Genomic DNA, 18,510 nt, shown 5'->3' on the forward strand with positions numbered 1-18,510 from the left:
ACCGTCAGTCCATCAAGTCTGAGAGGTCTTCCCAGCCTACCTGGCGCTTACCTCCCGTTAGAGGTAAGGATGGTGGCTCGGCACTGCGGAGGCCTCTAGCCAGCCGTCGCCAGGATTTCTCTGATCTCGGATGAACTCCAAGCACGGAGGACTCCAGCACTCAGAGATCGTCCTCTCTCTTGCTCCAGCCAGCAGAGCCAACACCAGCAGTTGAAAAGCACATGGAGGACGTGGGCTGAGCCTCGGGGAAGCTGCCTTGGGCCTGGGACTGTGTGAAGTGGGCACTCCTGGTGCGGAGGGAGCTTCTGGAGGTGACAGGCACCAGCAGACTGTCAGTGGAGGTCATCTCCCCTGACAGCGGAGTCCCTGCTCAGGCTGGAGCTCACACACAGGCTGTCCCTGAGGGAGCGAGCTCTGACCCTCCAGGACAGGTTCTGGCTCCCAGCTTCAGGTCACACAGCAAGCCAGCGGCAGAGGCAGGACTCACAGCCAAGATCAAACTCATTTCCATGGCACAACAAAGTCCTCCTTTATTCCTCCTCCAATTCACAGGAACTTCAGAGACTGAACCAGGGGGTGTCTGAAGACCCCCGGCACTGTGATTCTGAGTCAATCACAGCGTTTTCCTTCAGTCACCCTTCCAGCCTCCATCACCTTAGAATGACAGTCCGGGACCTCCATCAGGAAAAGGCCATTTGCAAAATCAACACCTGCACTTGTAGCTCCTCTGAATTTCAGCTGAACTCAGTCTGAGGACCTTAAGAAAAAAGATTTTTTTCTACTTATGGGTAGCTGGCAAAGACTGAATTTTCAGTGTAAATGACTCAACTTTTAGTCATGAAGTATAAATGACCCAGTTTTTAGTATTTTTGAAAACTCTAATACTATATAGTCCTAACTTCTCTACTAATAGTTCAGATTTTAGGTCTTAGGTCTTATAATACTTGACCCAAGATCATTTCTTCTGGCCCAAGTTCTAAGTTAGAATTTTTTTTTAAGTACTTGAAATTTTTAAATAGTTTAATTAAAAACTTGATGTTAGAATTTTTTAAAATTAAATCTGAAAATAAGCTTAATGTACCTATTTTAAGATAAAGTGGTTTTATATATGAACTAATGCTGTTTTCTAGATTGAAGCTGAACTTGCCAAGGAAAGAGCCCGACATTTAGCTGAATTTGAGGAGCAGGCTCTTCTCTTTAAGGAAGAAGCAAAACTGGAACTTGATATTGAAAAAGAAAAACACCAAGAAATTATCCAAAAGTATAAGAAGGAACAGGAAGCACTACAAATAAAGGTCAGCGATTGCTGTTTCATCGTTATTTAATGTCTTTGAAGCTTCGTTATGTAATGCGTGCATACTTCCTCCTAAGAACACTACTGTACTCATAACTCTGGTGGCTTTCCTTGTGGCTGCTGAGCTTGGTTTTAGTCACACAGTAGAACGATCTGGCTCTTCTCCAGAATGGATAACTGGGTAAGTTGCGTAAGCACACAATCCAGAGACGTGTGGAATTTTCTACAAAGATAAACTTACCTTTAAAACAGCATACATTTTATGACTAATAATTAGCCTGGCTAGATAGTCCAAAGAGCTCACTATCCAACAGCAAAATTCAGGTGTTTAATGGAAGTAAAAATTTCCCAACCAAAGTCTGTACTTTTTGATTGCAGATATTTCCAATTCCAAACATTGTTGAAGGAAGAGAAAATGTTTTCAAAACATAATCACACCTCCCTAATTTCTTAAACGGTGTGCCCTAAACTGAAGGTTAAGTTTTCTCTGTATAGGACTTAAGTGTAGGGTGTGTGTGTGTATCATTCGTATTTTGATGAACTCCTGGGGCCATGCTGCTGAAGCATTGATGAGCCGCAGGGTCTCTGGTGTGAAGGAGCTGTCGCCGAGCTGTCGGAGGTCCACTGGGAACCACAGGCAGACCAGCCACACGAGCGAGGACTGTGTTGCACAGGCCCCCACACTCAGAAAGGCTTGGTGCTGTGGGCTGATGCTCTGCACACGCTGCCTTGACACTCTTGGTGGTTTGTCTTTGAATGTGGGATTTTGTAAGTAAGATCCTGTTGAGACAGTGGAACATGTGCCGTGAGCTTGGAGCCTCAGCTCACCTGAAATCTGGTCTCCCCCAAAAGGGTCCTGACTTTGCATTCCTGGCCGGTTGTACCAAGGACCCCGCTGAACTCCCCTGCCCTTCCTCCCCTCCCCTCGTGACTGGGCTGCAGGACTGGGCGGAACTGGCCAGATGGCTCCGATTCTCAAGAGAAGCCATGAGTCCAAAATTTTATAAGGGAAATCTCCTGATTTTTAAATGTTAACTCCCTTTATAAAAAAATCAAAATATATGGCTAGGTGAACCTCTTATCCCAGGAAAACCCGCTCAGTGTCAAGGTCGGCTCTCCTCAGGGTGAAGGAATCCACCGTGCAGACCTAGCAGTGGCCACTCCCTCTGGACTAACTGGAGATAACAGAATGTTAATTCATAAAATGACCAGTCGTGGTGAATAGATTCCCTCAAGAGTCATTCCTTATGTGAATTCAACATCTGAAACAAGTCTGGATACATGCCTCTTAATAGTTCACAAAGTCCTTGGAACTTTGGTCTATAAATGCTTTCCAGACTCTGTGGGCTAGTTTCTTGTTATGCTAATATTTATAATATGGCAATATCTGAAGCAGAAGTAATAAGGATATGTTTCATCAGAAATAGCTGTGTTCTTTCTTGTTTTTCTGTTCTTTGTTTTGTTTTTTTAAGAAGAAGGAAAACAGTCTTTTCCCTTCTAAAGATTTCATACTATAAGAAAAAACCTCCCCAAGTCATTGTCTTGTTTATCTGTCTACAAGTACAGCCTTAAGAAGCAGTCCTTTTTCACAGCAGTCTGATATTCTCTAGAATTTCACTGCCCATTATGGTAGCCACAGGCTACTAATAATTCAGTTAAATTAGTTAAAATCAAATAAAATTTAATATTCGGTTCTCAGTCACAGTAGTCACGTTTCAAGTGCTCAGTAGCCTATCCTGGTTTTCACAAGCCTGTCACGGGCAGCTCCTCCCGGCTCAGTACGATCATGGGTACCACAGTGGTGGGCATGATGAGAGTATGCACACCATGGAAATTAGATACATATTTGACTTTTTGTGTGTGGGGAGTCAATTTTAAACATTTACCAGCACACTACTGTCAAAAACCATATGTGGCTGGGTACAGTGGTGTACACCTATAATCCCAGCAGCTCAGGAGGCTGAGGCTGGAGGATTGCAAGTTCAAAGCCAGCATCAGCAACTTAGTGAGGGCCTTAGCAATTCAGAGAGACCCCGTCTCAAAATAATATAAAAAGGGCTGGGGATGTGGCTCAGTGGTGGAGCACCCCTGGGTTCAATTCCCTGTACAATAATAAATGAATAAATATGTGGCTAGTCACTACCACATTGTGTGATACAGAATATGTCCATCACAAGAAATTCTATTGGACAGCATTGCTCTAAAAGGTGAAGACAGAAAGAAAGGAAGAAAAAAAGAAAAGAAAAAGTATGTGCAGGGAAACTTAATTGTATGGTGTTAGTAGACTGTAGCGTGGTGTCCTCCTTCCTGCATCTCCAGACATCAGGCATTTTGAGGTCCTGCGGACAACCTAGCTAGGTCCAGCCAGGCCCTGAATCCACTTTGTCAGGACCTCAGCTATCCTTGGCAGGTCAGTGTAGACACATATGTTTATATATTTCCCAGGGTGACTGACTGATCAATGTGTTTCCATTTTAGGTGGAAAAATAAGTCACACTAACTTTTACAAAGAAAATATAGAAGGCTGTGGATGTCATGGGATTTGTTTTCCTCTAATTAGAAGAGCATACTAGAATAACCCTCTTAAAAACCATAAGATCTCTGTTGTTACCTAGAAACTGTTGCCTACAAACTAAGGTTTACAAGGTTTATCTTACAGATATCTGACTTAATGGCAGGCGCTACTAGAGACCTAAGACTGGAAGTGACCACTCTTAAAGAGAAACTCCGTGATTCCCACATCCGATACAGTGAAGAATCTGAATCAAAGAAAAAAGAAATTGAAAACCTAAAAAATTTGGTTGCAGAATTTGAATCTCGCTTGAAGAAGGAAATTGACAGTAATGATTCAGTTTCAGAAGACTTGAGGAAGGAAATGAAACACAAGTCAGAGGAACTGGAAAGAGTACTGCTGGCACAAACCCAACTGATACAGCAACTCAGCCAGTCCCAGAAGGAGGTAGGATGCAGACCATGGTGCCTTCGCAATTAGCATAAGACACGTTTTTGAGTTTTTTTGGTGTGCGGTGCCCGGAATTGAACCCAGGGCCTTGTGCATGCAAAGCAAGCACTCTACCAATGAGCCATTCCCCAGCCGCTGCCTCCCACCCCTGCTTTTTTTGTTTTATAAGACACATTTTCTTTGTTTTATAAGACACATTTTTTCAAAAAGCAAATTAGCAAAACACGAAGGGTAGCTTGGTGTCATGGCAAGTGGCTGGCTCTGTCCTTAACTAGGCAGCCACTTACCTCTGGACCTGGCTTCCTTCTGTCTAAGATGAATACACTGAACTACATAATCTCTGAAGTTCCCTCCATGCCCTGTTCAGTGTTGCAGATGACCAAAGTCTCTAAGAATAGGAGCCTTTAGGTATTTATGTCTTATTCGTTTTAACATGGAATCTTTGCTTCTTAAGTTAAAAAGTTATTTGGACAATATAAAAACAAATTTACTTTAGTGTTTTACATTGCTGTCAACCTAAACTCATAAGGTAATTTATATGCTTTCGTCTTCTTTCTTAGGTATGCATAATCATTCCAGCAGTGTTTTTTCTGTAAACAGATTGGAAACTTTTTTCTAACAAAGTTTTATTTCTGAACTGAGAAGCAGTTTAGAAATAGGGGAACACTCACTTGTTCTCTGATCTCCACCATCTGCTGCATTACACTGTTTGATCCCATTTACGACGGTAGAACAAATAAAGACTGGGTGGAGGTGGATTCTGGATGTCAGGGAGAAATCAAATTTTTGTTGGGTTTTCCTTAATGAAGGAAAAAAAGTAATAAAGTAACAGTAGTATCAATTATTAACACTAAATATGCCACATTCTTGCTATATTATTATCAACTAAAGTAGAAAGTTTATATCACCATTATAACTCTGAAGTGAACCTATCCCAATGAGATAAAAGCTAAAATATGGAATGGACAAAATACAGGATCAAGAATAATGCCTAAAAAAACTTAATAAAATAGAAATGACTTACTTTTTATGGATGGGGGACTGATTGAAAAACTTAAGAAATGTCCACAAAGTCACACAATTTGTTGGAGCCCAGATTCAAAGTTAAATCTCTTGGTATGATGTTTCTTCTTTTGAGAAACCTGAGTTCTAGCAAATCTGGCTTTAAATTTCAAGGTGACCTCAGACTTTACACAAGATATCGCCTAGCCTCAACTATCTACCTACTTATTACTTTTAAAATGAAAACAAACCAATTTACACGCTCCTTAGGCCTCTGGATGGCGAGGGGTTCAGGGGATTGTCCCCCTTCCCCAGCAAGGGAGCTGCTTCCCAAGCCAGGCAGGAGAGGAGGAGAGCGGAGTGGACACATGCCACCACAGAACTGAGGGGCAGAGGGTGATGCTGGACAGCAGTGTGGCCACTTCAGAGGAGAGGCAGCAGGTGGAGGGGGAGAGGGCAAGGCAGCTAGCCCGCAGGTCTGAATCCTAAGGGAAACTGAAGTCAGAAAGGGAGGAGTAACGTAACTGGGACAGGCAGAAAGAGACAGAGGTGTCAAATTCAGAAAATAAAAATTCTCATCTGGGTGCAAGGCACCATGCTAGGTGAGCACAGGAGATGTGGTTCAGAGCAAGACCAGTCTGCCACTTCCCGCCCCCAAAGAAGACTCAAAGAAGATCTTTCATGAGTGATTAAGTTAATCCTCACCAGAGGAGAGAATGACCTAAACAGAAATTTATCTATGAAAAGCATAGATGAAAAGCTAGGCAATTTACCTTAGGAGCCTGTATTTATTATGTTTTGCTATATGACAAATTACCTCCAAAATCAGCAGTTTCAAACTACAAAATTATCTCATTGTTTCTGCGGATCAAGAATCCAGCATTGTCTATCTGGTTGGGGGTCTCGCACCAGACCACATGGTGTCGGCATGTCCTGAAGGGTGCGGTCTTGCCTGGAGGACCAGCTCACAGTGCGTCCACTGGTTCCCTTGTGGCGAGGAGGGTGCTAGGACAGGAGCTGCAGCCCTGTATAACCGAGTCTGAGAAGTGCCATCCCTCTGCCCGTGCTGCTTGCTACAGACGAGGCAGTCAGTTCGGCCCACGCTCGGGGTGAAGCGAGCGCTCAAGTTTGACCATTGGGATGCAGAAACCACTGGGTCCATTTTAAAGACTTCCAACCATAGGCCCTCTGGAGGTGATTTTAGCAAGAAAAACCAGACTGAAAACAAAGAGATTTTGTTACCACACAAAAGGAGCTACATCTGGTGCTGTCTTGCTCTTTAGTTATAAAAGAAAGCAACTTAGAAGTGAGGTTTCATTTAAAATATATATGGACTTTTGAAAGAAGACACTGGGTTAGTATATAAATGGTCATTGGTCATTATTAGAGAGGAGAAAAGGGTCATCCCCAAGATAAAGTTAATTAAAGATGAGCATGGGGCAGCCGTGGGAGCGGGATGGGGTTTTCCATTTGAAGCTACCAGTGTCTCCTCTGGGGTAAATGATTGGAAGTGAAGCGTAAGTGAATAAGGCTGTTTCTCTGACTGAGCCAAAATCCAGAACATGCTTATGAAAATAGGGAATGGGCCAATAAAAGTGACAGGATTTATGAGCCAGAAAGAATAGAGGCTGTGAATGGAAACATTAAAGTGAAAAGTACTATTTTCCTTTTTGATCACACATTCCAGACACTTAAAATTTCTTGATTTCTGGAAAAAGAAGCAACAGTTAAGTGGAGAACAAATTCCCATTAAAATAAAGAATTAGTGGCCAAATAGGGAGGCTAAATTAAAAGGAGGAAAGTCCTATTCTCTTTCAAGAGGCCAAAGAAGGGGCAGACTTTGCTTTTAATTGTATAGAGGAAAGTTCTTCCTGCTAACCTCCGAAGGGCAAGCAGGCCTTCCCAAGTGGAGCGGGCTCACTGAATTAGCAACCGCAACAGAAGGCGCAGCAAGGAAAAGGTGCAGGTCACTGAGAAGGGAGAAAATGGAAAATGAAACTGTACTGGAAATGTAACTGGGAACAAAAGCCCCTGACGATTCTTACTGAGGAACAGACATAAACATTAAAACTTTGAACTTCAAAAACAAAAAAAGAAAAGGAAGTGAGAAGAGAAAGTCGATGTGTTAAAGAAAAGCAAGTTATCATCACAGCCCAGGTGCACATGGGCACATGCTCTGAGGCCAGGTGGCCCTCGTTCCTGGTCATGTAGATCTTGTCAGGAGATGTGGTCTCACGGCATGGCCTTATTGGAAGCCAGAGAAAGAGTATGGAAAATTAAGGGAAAATATCTCAAAAGCTCACATAAGAGAACCGAAGGTAAACCAGTGCAGAGCACTCAACGTTTTCGTTGTTCTAAGACTGTAGGTAAAGGGCAGAAAGGAGCAGAAATGTTAAATCCTCCAATTCCTGTCGCCCATCCAATGAAGATGGAAGATATTCAGAAAATAACGCTCTTGGCTGAACATGGAGAATTGTACAGATATGTTTATCTACTTCGTTTTGCTGCCACAGAAATGGCAAAATTCAATGAAAAGTGAATAATCCAGGAGGACGAAGAGAAAAAGAGGAGTAGATGCTGGATGGGAAAGATGCTGCTGGGCGGGCCACAGTGGCACACGTCTATGATCCCAGCGGCTCGGGAGGGAGGCTGAGCCAGAATTGTAAGTCTGAGGCCAGCCTCGCCAACTTTGTGAAACCCTCCAAAACTTAGTGAGACCCTATCTCAAAATAAAACACAAAAAGGTCTGGGGAGCAGCTCAGTGGTAAAGTCTTCTGGGTTCAACAGAAGAAAAGATGTTGATAAGATTTTGGAACATGAAAAGCAAATGGCTGAGAGGTAACCACAGACCATTGACTCAGCAGACTATAGACCGATGAGACCTAAAGCTGTGGTGATGAGGCAGGGGGTCCGAAAGGAGCAGACCTAACCCTGGAGGCTCGGGAATGGAGACACCGGATACCTCTGAAAGAGGGACAGAAGAGAGGAGCTGAAAGCAGCACTGCTTGGAAGATTGTAAAAGGGGCCAGTAGATCTTCAGGTGGCTTCCCCAGTCCCCACGCAGCCTGGAAGGACACTAGAGGTCATTCTCCAGCAAAACTGAATGGGAGAGGCACTGGACCTGAGCATGCAAGACAGCAGAGTGTGGCATAAAGCAAGAGCCGGAGGAGAGCCTGCCAGTTAAGTGGGAGAGCTCCCAGCTCCCGTCACACTCAGCCCCCAGAACACTGGCCAGCAGGCTGATAGGTCAGTAGCCAAGAAGCTGAAAGAGCCCTCTAGGGAAATGAGCTCCTCAAAGAAGAAAGCTGTGCATTCTGACCATTGGGTTGGCCCCGTGAAATGACCATGTCACATGCACGCTGCCTACTCAGGTGTACCAGCCAGTAAGCCCTACCCATGCACACGGAGCTTCAGGTAGCACTCGGGGAACTCGCTTTTCAGCATGAACAGCCAAAGGTCTCCAAGTATTTGAGAAGCACATCTATTATGAAGGACAGAAACCAGAAATGAACAAGTAAGGGTGGGGGGAGAAGAACTTAGACGAAATAGATACAAAACAACACAGGGTCAGCAGAGTGCTTCAGGAAAAAGGTCTAATTAATGTCAGATTAGTCCAATTTCTGTTACCAGTAACACAATACCACACACTAGGTAAATTATAAAGAAAAGAGATTTATTTTGGCTCATGATTCTGGTTGCTTAAGGTCAAAAGGGCATATCCATTGATGGCATTTTTGCTGGCAGAGTCCTGAGGTAGCACAGGACATCCCATGAGAAAAGACCAAGAACGTGTGTGTGTGTGTGTGTGTGTGTGTGTTCTTCTCTCTCTCCCTCTTCTTATAAAGCCACCAGGATTCAGTCTGATAGGCTTCACCCTAATGACTTTATCTAATCTTATCAGCTCCCAAAGGTCCACCTCCAAACACCATACTTGAATTAAGTTTTATCCCTTCATATCTTACACTGGGGATTAAATTTCAATACATGAAGCCTTGGGGACACACTCAAACTACACACAAACCACAACAAATATTCTGACACTGAAGAAGAGATGCTGTTGTATTGTTGAACAGGAACAAGAAGCTATAAAAAAAGAACAAGAATGTAAAAAATAGAAAGACAATTGAATTGGGCTGGGGAGATAGCTCAGTTGGTAGAGTGCTTGCCTTGCAAGCACAAGGCCTTGGGTTCAATCCCCAGCACCGCAAAAAAAAAAAAAAAAAAAAGATATTTGGGCCATTGATAAAGATAAAAAAGATTCCCAGAAAGTAGCAGGAAAAAAAACAAAAAAACAAAAAAAGCAAGGAGATGGAGAGGGAAGAAAAGAAAATTAGGGAACTGAGCCAGAACATCTGATAACCCACTGGTAGGAATTTCAGAAAGAGAGAACAGAGGAAGTGGAGAAGAGGAAACTACCCAGGAATTAGGTTCAAGGACACAGCCAAGAAAAGAAGGACCCACTGAGTGCTTACACAACACAGGAGGGCACCCCAGCCCCGCCAGGGACATTCGTCATGAAACATCAGTGCCCTGAGCTATGCTGACAAACACAGTTACCTAGAACCTTCAGAGGTGGGAAGCAGGTCACTGTAGAAGGATCAAGAGTCAAAATGGCATAAGAATTCTTAACAGCCACAGTAGAAAATGAAAGAAAATGCCTTCCAGGTTCTGAAGGAAAGCGACTCCCAGCCTGGCAGTCCTGCCAACCATCGAGCAAGCATAGTGTCAAATACGGTATTTCCTGTGGTGGAGCCATCTCAAATGGTTCTTCCCTTGCAGCCTTTCTCAGGAAGCTGTTAGAGGAGATGTGACACCACAGCGAGAGAGTGACGAAGAAAGGGGAGAAGCAGGAATCAGGAAACCGGGGCTTCACCCCGGGAGGGAAGAGTGCCCGGAATCCCTAGGACCAGGGTACAGAAGCACAGTGGATTTCTAGAACAGCCAGGCTGTGCAGAGCAGAATGGAGGGGTTCTTAGAACTGTCTCCCAGAGCAGAGCAAAGCTGTAAATAACACAGAGTACTCGAATATGTGGAGAGGATATTTATATTCATGTGAGTTTGGTAAAAAATTAGTTATCAACACCTAGAAAACGTGTAGATGAACAATGAAACAATAACTCTGGAAGTGGAGTGCTGGAAAGGAAGAGCACAGGCAGAGGCGCACGCTCTCTGGCTCAGGGACGCACGCTCTTAGACACCAGGGTCACACAGAATAACACAGGCGACTGCAGCTGTGGAGGAAATACGACGTGCGGGCAGGATTGGGACGGGAGGCTAACCCTCATCTTCAGATAAGTTCACCTGGAGCTGAAAGGCTCGAGGTAGCTGCCTACTGATGTCACCTAGCACGTGGACATGCTGGCGGTAGCCCGCCTGCTGCGTCAGCCACGGAGGCGTCCCAGAGGCTCTGCATCCCAGAAGACTCGTGGCTGACACTCGGAGTGGGTGAGCTCAGCCAGGGAATGAGGTCATGGAGAAGAGGCTTGGGAGCAGGAGTTCCACCTTTTAAAGGCGAGGAGGAAGAGGAGGGTCAGCAATGGCTACAGAAGTAGGCAGACACCGCCAAGGACTCCAGGACAGAAAGTTTCTGAAGGAGAGAGGGAGCGTGCAACTTCTGCCAGTCCACACTGTTACCTGAGAACCTACGGCTCAGACAGGTGAGGAACTGAAATGAGTTCGAGCCTCAGAAGAGCTGGAGCAGCCCCTCCCCGGCAGTGACGTCAGCACTCCCAGGGACGCATCTGAATGTCTGCACTTAGTGTCGTAAATAAGACTGGCAGATTGTGTCTGCCGACGGAATGAGTTACAGAATTGTTCTTGCGGAGTGTTTTGGATGCCAAGACCGCGGGGCGAGGACTGCAGCCTGCGCTGCCCGCGTCCCCGCTGCCGTTGTGATTTATTGTGATGCTCTTCGCCTGACCAGCCCGTGGCATTCTGGATCTGGTTTTTGGCTTACAAAACAAATAAGGGGAGACCCAGTTATCTCTCTGGGGTTGCAGACCCAGCGAGATCGGCCCGGATCCAGGAAGGCTCCACTCAGCAGCGGGTCCCCCTGGGGGAGAGGGAGGAACGAGCAGGACTTTCACTTGTATATACTCTAAAAATGTTGGGCTCATGGATTATTTTAAACTTTTTGGTGTTTTTACATATTTTCTAAAGGTAGAATCTGTTTTGTTTTTTTTTTTCTTTTCTTTTCAAGAAACCCTATTTGTTTAGAAAAGTTTATGAATAAACCTGGCAAGGATAGATTTCTGTAAACCATAAAAGATTAAGAATTTATAGCATTTGCAAACACAAAACTTCATTTTCAGAAGAGATCTCCCTGGTTGTTAGGATATGCACTTGCTGTACTCACACGTTTAATCAGAATGGAGAAAACAGCGCACCTTCTCTGGTGGAGATCAAAGTACCGTTAGTGAGTCACCAATAAGGTGTTCTCAACCTCAGGGCATAATACAAACAGACGACAGGGTCTCCTCAAAGTGTGAGACACTGAGGATGTTCTCTAGGGACAGGATCGGCCTGGCAGGCAGAAGGGAGGATAATGAGCTGGGAACCTGGGAGCCAGACAGAGTCACCACCTGTGAAGAGGGATATGTCTGGATATTGAAAGAATGAAAGAAGACGTGTGTTTGTTTTGTTTAATTAATAATAATTAAATCTTTTTTTATATACTGGAATTGAACCCAGGGGAACTTTACCACTGAGCTACTTCCCCTGCCTTTTTTATTTTTAATCTCGAAATAGGGTCTCAGTAAGTTGCTGGGGGCCTCACTGATTTGCTAAGGCTGGCCTTGAACTTGTGATCCTCCTGCCTCAGGCTCCTGAGTTGCTGGGATTACAGGTGTGTAGCACCGTGCCTGACAATACAAATTAAATCCTGATTAAAATTGTACTGTTGACTTAGAAAAGTAAATCCTGAATACTCTGTCTTCATGGGCTTTTCCTCCCAATGCTGAAACTCTGCTCTGAGATGCATCAGCTGAGATCCTTGCCCTCGGTTTCTACAGTGTTAAACCTGGTGTGTTGACTATGGTTGGTTTTATAGTTGGCAGCATGGAAATATGCTAAGATCCACATGCCTGACATCCATCTTGCTTCTGTCCTGGAAGTTTATTCAGAGTCTCATTTTGGCCTCAGCAGAAGGCCACTTCCACAGTCTTTCTGCAGTGTTTTGATGACGAGTTGAACAGAAGCCTCTGAATGGGAGCTTGGCACACCCTTTGCCAACCCCTGCTCCTCTTTCTGGTTTCCACACCTTTCCACAGCGTTTTCCTTCATCTCAGCACCCCCACCAGCTGCTCTGCGGCCACCAGCGCCCCTGGGATCTGTCTAGTTAGAGTTGGTGGAAACTGCGTGCCCTGATCATTCCATGATGGACGTGGACGTCGCCGGGTATAAAGTGTGACGCCGCCCGCCACCCATCTGTGCTTACTCTTCTCTGAGGACTCGCTCTCCTCAGGTTATGCCAAATACAGCTGACTCTGAACACCACAAACAGGAGTCTCCCCTTCAGGACGGTCAGGTTACCCGGCACAGCCTTCTCTTGCTTCTTCCACTGTTTCTGGAATAAAAAGAAACCCAGCTGTCTCTAAGGATAAAAATGAAAACAAACATAAAAATAAACCACTCTTTCACTGCCAAGAGTGGGGGAGATTGGCCATTTTTAATATTAGAAATTTAAAACAGATGGTGAGCTAATTTATATTTTCATTTTGACATTTACCTACTCAGTGGGAGTGCGATTAAGCCATATTTTAAGCTCATCGTGGCCTTTATCTGAAAACTTTGCCGAGCTATCTATCAACTTTGCTGGCCACCAATTGGCAGAGCGTAAGGACCCAGGAATCTGGTCCTCCTGCCCCAGACCACCCTAACCAAGGGTCCCTTGGGTTGGGGCCTCCTGCCCCTCCCTCCCGTCTTGCCCACTCCGGGCCCTTTCCCACGGAGCTGGCGGAGATCCTCCTTCCTCGTAGCTGGACCTGCCAGCCCTGCCTGAGGTCAGCCCCTCCACGACTGCGTGTGACCCTCAGGATTAAGCCACAGCTCTAAGAGTTTGCCAGATTGCTTCTGAACCTGGCTACTGTCTCCTCCCGCTCTGTCCTGGTCTGGCCTTGGCGGTGGACTTGCCCTGAGTCACACTGAGCTGTGCTTCACCGCGAGGTACACCTCTCATGCCAGCCTTGGCACTCGCTGCCCACTCTGCCTGGAGACCCCCCTGCCCTTCGCCTGGCCAGGCCTCCCTCCCACTTCCACTTCTGGTTCAGCTGCACTCCAGCCCACGCTTTGGCCTCGCTATGGTAAAACATGGCCAGAGAGAGCTTTCTGGAAAATAAGCAGCTTCCCTGGAAGTTCTCACGTGACCTGCAGTTTTCAGGATTGTTTTGTTTTTGGTTTCGTGGATTAAACCCAGGGGCACAGAGCCACAGCCACGGCCCTTTTTAGTATTTTATTTAGACACAAGGTCTCGCTGAGTTACTTAGGGCCTCTCTAAGTTGCTGAGGCTGGCTTTGAACTCGTGATCCTCCTGCCTCAGCCTCCCGCGCCACTGGGATTACAGGCGTGCACCACAACATATTCCATCATCCCTGGTTTCTCACCTTGTTCGGTGAAAACACGAATTAAAATGCTGCATAGCCTTCCTTGTGCCTAAGTCGCTGAAAACCATCCAAACACAGTGATGATTCTCCTCCTGGATGATGGAATTTTCCACTGATGTGTCACTGACTCCAGCCACATCCACGTGTCTTGTCACACCCTGTCACTCTGCTCCTGAAATGGCAACCTTCTAAACTTGTAAGTGCTCTATTTCCATTTTAATTGCCTGTGATTGAATGAACTTTAACATCTGAACTGCTTCTTGGACACTGCTGAGGTGCAATCTCAATTTTAGAGGAGGTGGGAGCAGCGGCCCAGGGTACGAAGTATTATGAGGTTCACATCAGATTTCATGTGTTTTGGCACCAAAATAAAAGCCCCAACTTTGGATCCTTTCTTCAGTTCAGAGTCTTCCTGGTTTGGGAAATATTAGAAGAAAGAGAATGAATCCTCCGTTCCCAAGACTAGTAGCCTTGGAGAAGGATGGGCTCCAGGACAGCGGCCCCGGAGGTGGCGGGAGCTGCAGCCCTTGGGGATGAGCTTCCGTTCACCCCACCTCTTCATTCTCTCCTGGTCACTCGCCTAAAGCAGCTCCCCATGCCTCACTGTAGGGATGTTTTCTAGGACACCATTCCTTTCCTCTCAGACTTTAGTGTTAATAAATTGGTTGAATTCCGCTTCTGTTGAAATGAGAGCTCTGGTCATCTCTGTCCCCACCGCTGGCCTCATGTAATCCCACCTGTCATCTTGTCAGCGATTTGCCCACCTTGTTATTTGCTGCTGTCCATGGTTTTCTTTTATTTATTCTAATAAAATGCATTCCTTCTCGTGGTTTTCTTGATCCAGGGTATTTTTATCCTAACTCACTAAAAGCCACTTAAATCTGGTCACTTGGACACACTTTTCCCATACTCTTTTTGTTGGTGCATAATAACTGCACATAACGGTGGCATTTGCTGTTAGGTGTTCACTTGGGCAGGAGATGCAACAGCAGTGCTTGGCCAGCGTCCCTCCCCAGCACTCCCCTCCCGGCCCTCCCTCCCTGGCCCTTTCCTCCACTTTTCTGATCTCCCTTCATTTTTCCTGGATTCCTTCCTCACCTTTCTTTCCTTTTTCCTCCAGCTTCTACCTATCAGAGAAAACACATGGCCCTTGGATTTCTGAGTTTGGCTTATTTTGCTTGACATAATGTTCTCAAGTTCCACCCATTTCCCTGCAGATAACATAATTTCATGTTTCTTTGTGGCTGAATAAAACTCCGTGGTGTGTAGAGACACATCTTCTTTATCTGTTCATCCATCAATGGACTCCTAGGCTGGTTCCACTGTTTGGCTGTTGTGAACTGTGCTGCTAGAAACTTGAGTACGCTGTAGTGTGCTGACTGACCACTCAGGTTAAATACCAAGGAGAGGTGTAGCAGGGTCACGTGGTGGTTCCATCCCTAGCCTTTAGGGACCTTCCATATACTGGCTTCTATAGAAGCTGTGTTAATTTACAGTCCCACCAACAGTGTAAACACTTGGGACACATTTTGCCAGCTTGTTCCAGCAGCAGACAAGAAGCATAATGCTCCTGGAGTGTTTTCCTTAACTTTAAGAGAAAGTTTAGATCAATAGAGTTTCAAACCCATGGGCAAAAGCAAACAAAATGTCTTACCATTTATTTCTTCAAGGGAACACAATGGACCCAATGGACCCTGCCTGCTTGATGTGGTGGTCAGACAACTAATTTGGGCCCAGGCAGATGGAGCAGGGCTCTGGGGCCAGACAGGGCTCCACCACGCAGAGCTCGGGTGCTCTCAGCAGGTTGCAAGGCCGGTCTGAGCTGCACTGCTTCTTTGACAAATACAGTTGTTGGGAGCAGTACATAAGAGGACGGGCGAGGGCAGCGTGTTCGTCTCACCCCGCTTCCCCTGCCTTTTCACAGCATTGCGGGTACAGTGGATGAAAGCCAGGCAGTGAAGCCGCATGCACCAGTGGCTTCTGCTTTCTCCAGAAATACAAAACAGAAATAACTGGAAGCAAGTAATTAGCCCATGATTTTTTTAAGCCCGTGATTTTGAAAAAGTATGTAAATATGTGGACCACATATGTTTGTAAATACTATATGTAAGTGCTGAGACATGCCACTAATTTTATAAAAAACTACTGACTAATCTGGAATTGCTCCATATTCTTCTATTCTGATTGCCAAATTTGGAGTTGAGTAGTTTTCTGTCCATAATCACAGAAACTCAGATACGGGAAGCTGCCGCTTTTGTGTGAGTCCCACTGAAGTAGAGTAGCAGCAAACCCTTAGGAGGATCTTTTCCACCAAGAGTCAGATTTGGAAATGCCCGACTGATTTTAGAAACAAGTTAACCTCCTGGAAATTCACTCTGAGTCAATAAATTCTATAGTGCAATCGTTTTAATTGTGCATGTATTAAGACTACTTTGAATTGCTTATTTTTTCACCTCTGCTTTGACATCCTGCAGATGTGAATATCAGGATATTGGGGAGACTGAGACCTAACTTTACCAGGGCTTCGAAGGAATTTGACGAACTCCAAAGATGAAAGAGGAAGAACTACTGAACTAAACATGTAGATGCTCAGGACTTGAAGGGGCCTTGCTGGTGTCTAGTGCAAGCTTGAATCTGGCTCTGTGCATCCTTGCCAAGTGAGATTTGGCTCTTCCAAATGCCATCCAGACAGTTATGACTGTTAAAAAGTTAAGCTTATCTTGAGCTCCAAGCTTATACCCTTGGGTCCAGACTCTCTTAGGGACATAAAAAGTAATACTGTTCAAACTCATCAGCTGCAAACTTCTTGAGGGCAAGGACCATGCTATAGTTCAGGTGGTGGGCGTCCCCTAAGGCCCATGTGTTAACGGCTTGGTTCCCCAGGGTGACACTATTGGGAGGAGGAAGAACCTTCGGGAAATGGGACATTGCAGAGGTCCTTAGGAGGTGTACCCTCAAAAGGTGTGTGCAACTCAACCAGTCCTCCCTTTCTGTTTCCTGGCTAATGATTTCTATGAACTGCTCCAGTGATGTGCCACCCTTGCTACAGATCCAAAGCAATGGACTGATCTTGAATTGAAACCTTCAGAACCATGAGCCAAAATAACCCTTTTCTCTTTATAAGTTAATTATTTCAGTTGTTTTGTTATAGTAACATGAATATAGTAACTGTATCCACTACATCTTCTAGTAACTTGATAAATGATTGCTGAGTGGAGTTAAAAACACAAGATAGTGTTCTTTATTTTGGGATACTAGCTTATAGAATGGCAAATGATCTAAATTTAAAATTCCTTGAAAAAGTATCATATAAATAGTTGATTTTATTGTTCAAATGCTACAGCTGATAGATTTTATTCTTTGGATTTAAAGTTCAAGCAATTTGACCTATTTCTCTTAGGTACTGCCACATGCATCACTATAATGTGTCTAATGATCCCATGAATCTTAACGGTTCGACATCACGTTGCAGAACATACTGAGATCCGAGGCACGCAAGTTGAAAATACACTTCTAACAGGTGTTAGAAGGCCTAGGCTCTGCCCCAGACCCACCACTGCCATACAGGGCCGCTCAGACTCTTGGCCCCTGGCTCTTGGTGCGCTCGTGCGAGGCAAGGACTGGACCAGGCGCGCTCCCAGCGCTCCTCCTGGCGCTGCAGAGGGCGAGCCCAGACCTCGACTCCGGGCGCGGTCTCGGTGCCGCCGCCGACGCCTGTCCACTGTCGTGCACTGTCTGAAGCCAGGGCTGCTCTCCTTCTCTTTGCAGAACGCCTTTCTCCAGGAAACGGTGCGCAGAGAGTGCGAAGAACGCTCCGAGCTGACGCAGGCCCTGAGCCAGGCCCGGGAGCAGCTGGTGGCGCTGAGGAAGCTCAGCGGAAGTGCGCCGCGGGCCGCCGGCTCCCTCCGCCGAGGCAGCCCGACCCTCCCCGCCCCAGCCGCGGGCGACCATTGGGACGGCAGCCGGGCGGCGCTGCGCGCGGGGCGAGGGGTCAGGACGCCGAGCGCGCCCGGGGCGCCGCGACGCTCCGTCTCCCCGCACGCAGGCCTGCCCGCGCTCCCGCAGCTGCAGCCGCCCCGGGCCCGGGCGGCCTCGCAGCGGCTGGCCGCCACTCTCTGGAGGAGGCTGAGTCAGCAGTGATGTCCCACGGCGGGCGCTCCTCCAGCGTGCAGGCCGCGGGCAGCCCGTCCACCATGGGAAGGGCAGCGCGGCAGCCACCACTCGGGAGGCCTGCGGATCACGACTGCTGAGCGACTGGTCCCACGTCCAGGGCCGTCTGTCTCCATGTGCGCTGCGCGCGTGCGCTCTCGGAGATCGCGGGAAGGTTTCATCCAGTCTTTTCCTTCTAACTTTTTTTTTTTTTTTTTTTTTTTGCACCATTACAAGTAGACATATTGTCCCCCAAAATATGTGGCGTTGGTTTTGTTAGTGTTTGTTTATTTGTTTGTTGAGCTAAATAGGTTACACGTATATATAAGCACTCCAAATAGAGAAAGTATTTTCGCCCCTAATTAGATAATTTCCAAAATACCTCGTTCAAATGCGCAGGAGCTCAGCAGCAGCAGCAAAGCCTTACCTTCACCCTGCAGCCCACTTGTTTGGTGGGTTCTCTTCAGGCCGGTTCAGAAGTAAGGATGGAAACTCTCCAGGAG

General features: G+C 46.1%; 1 protein-coding gene across 2 annotated transcripts in view; it reads left to right on the top strand.

Annotated features, from left to right (window-relative positions):
* The window catches only part of Lekr1 (leucine, glutamate and lysine rich 1), a 152,314-nt gene extending 134,209 nt beyond the window's left edge, over positions 1-18,105 (top strand). For both annotated transcript variants that reach the window (XM_047563674.1, XM_047563675.1), the window contains 3 exons: positions 1,131-1,295; positions 3,954-4,253; positions 17,627-18,105. In XM_047563674.1, the coding sequence (XP_047419630.1) occupies positions 1,131-1,295; positions 3,954-4,253; positions 17,627-17,998 (837 nt within the window). In that variant the 3' untranslated portion in view covers positions 17,999-18,105. The remainder of the gene's footprint in view (positions 1-1,130; positions 1,296-3,953; positions 4,254-17,626) is intronic.
* Positions 18,106-18,510: the final 405 nt, after the last annotated feature.

Source organism: Sciurus carolinensis, chromosome 9 (genome assembly GCF_902686445.1).
Source record: "Sciurus carolinensis chromosome 9, mSciCar1.2, whole genome shotgun sequence".
In the NCBI taxonomy this organism is placed as follows: Eukaryota; Metazoa; Chordata; class Mammalia; order Rodentia; family Sciuridae; genus Sciurus; species Sciurus carolinensis.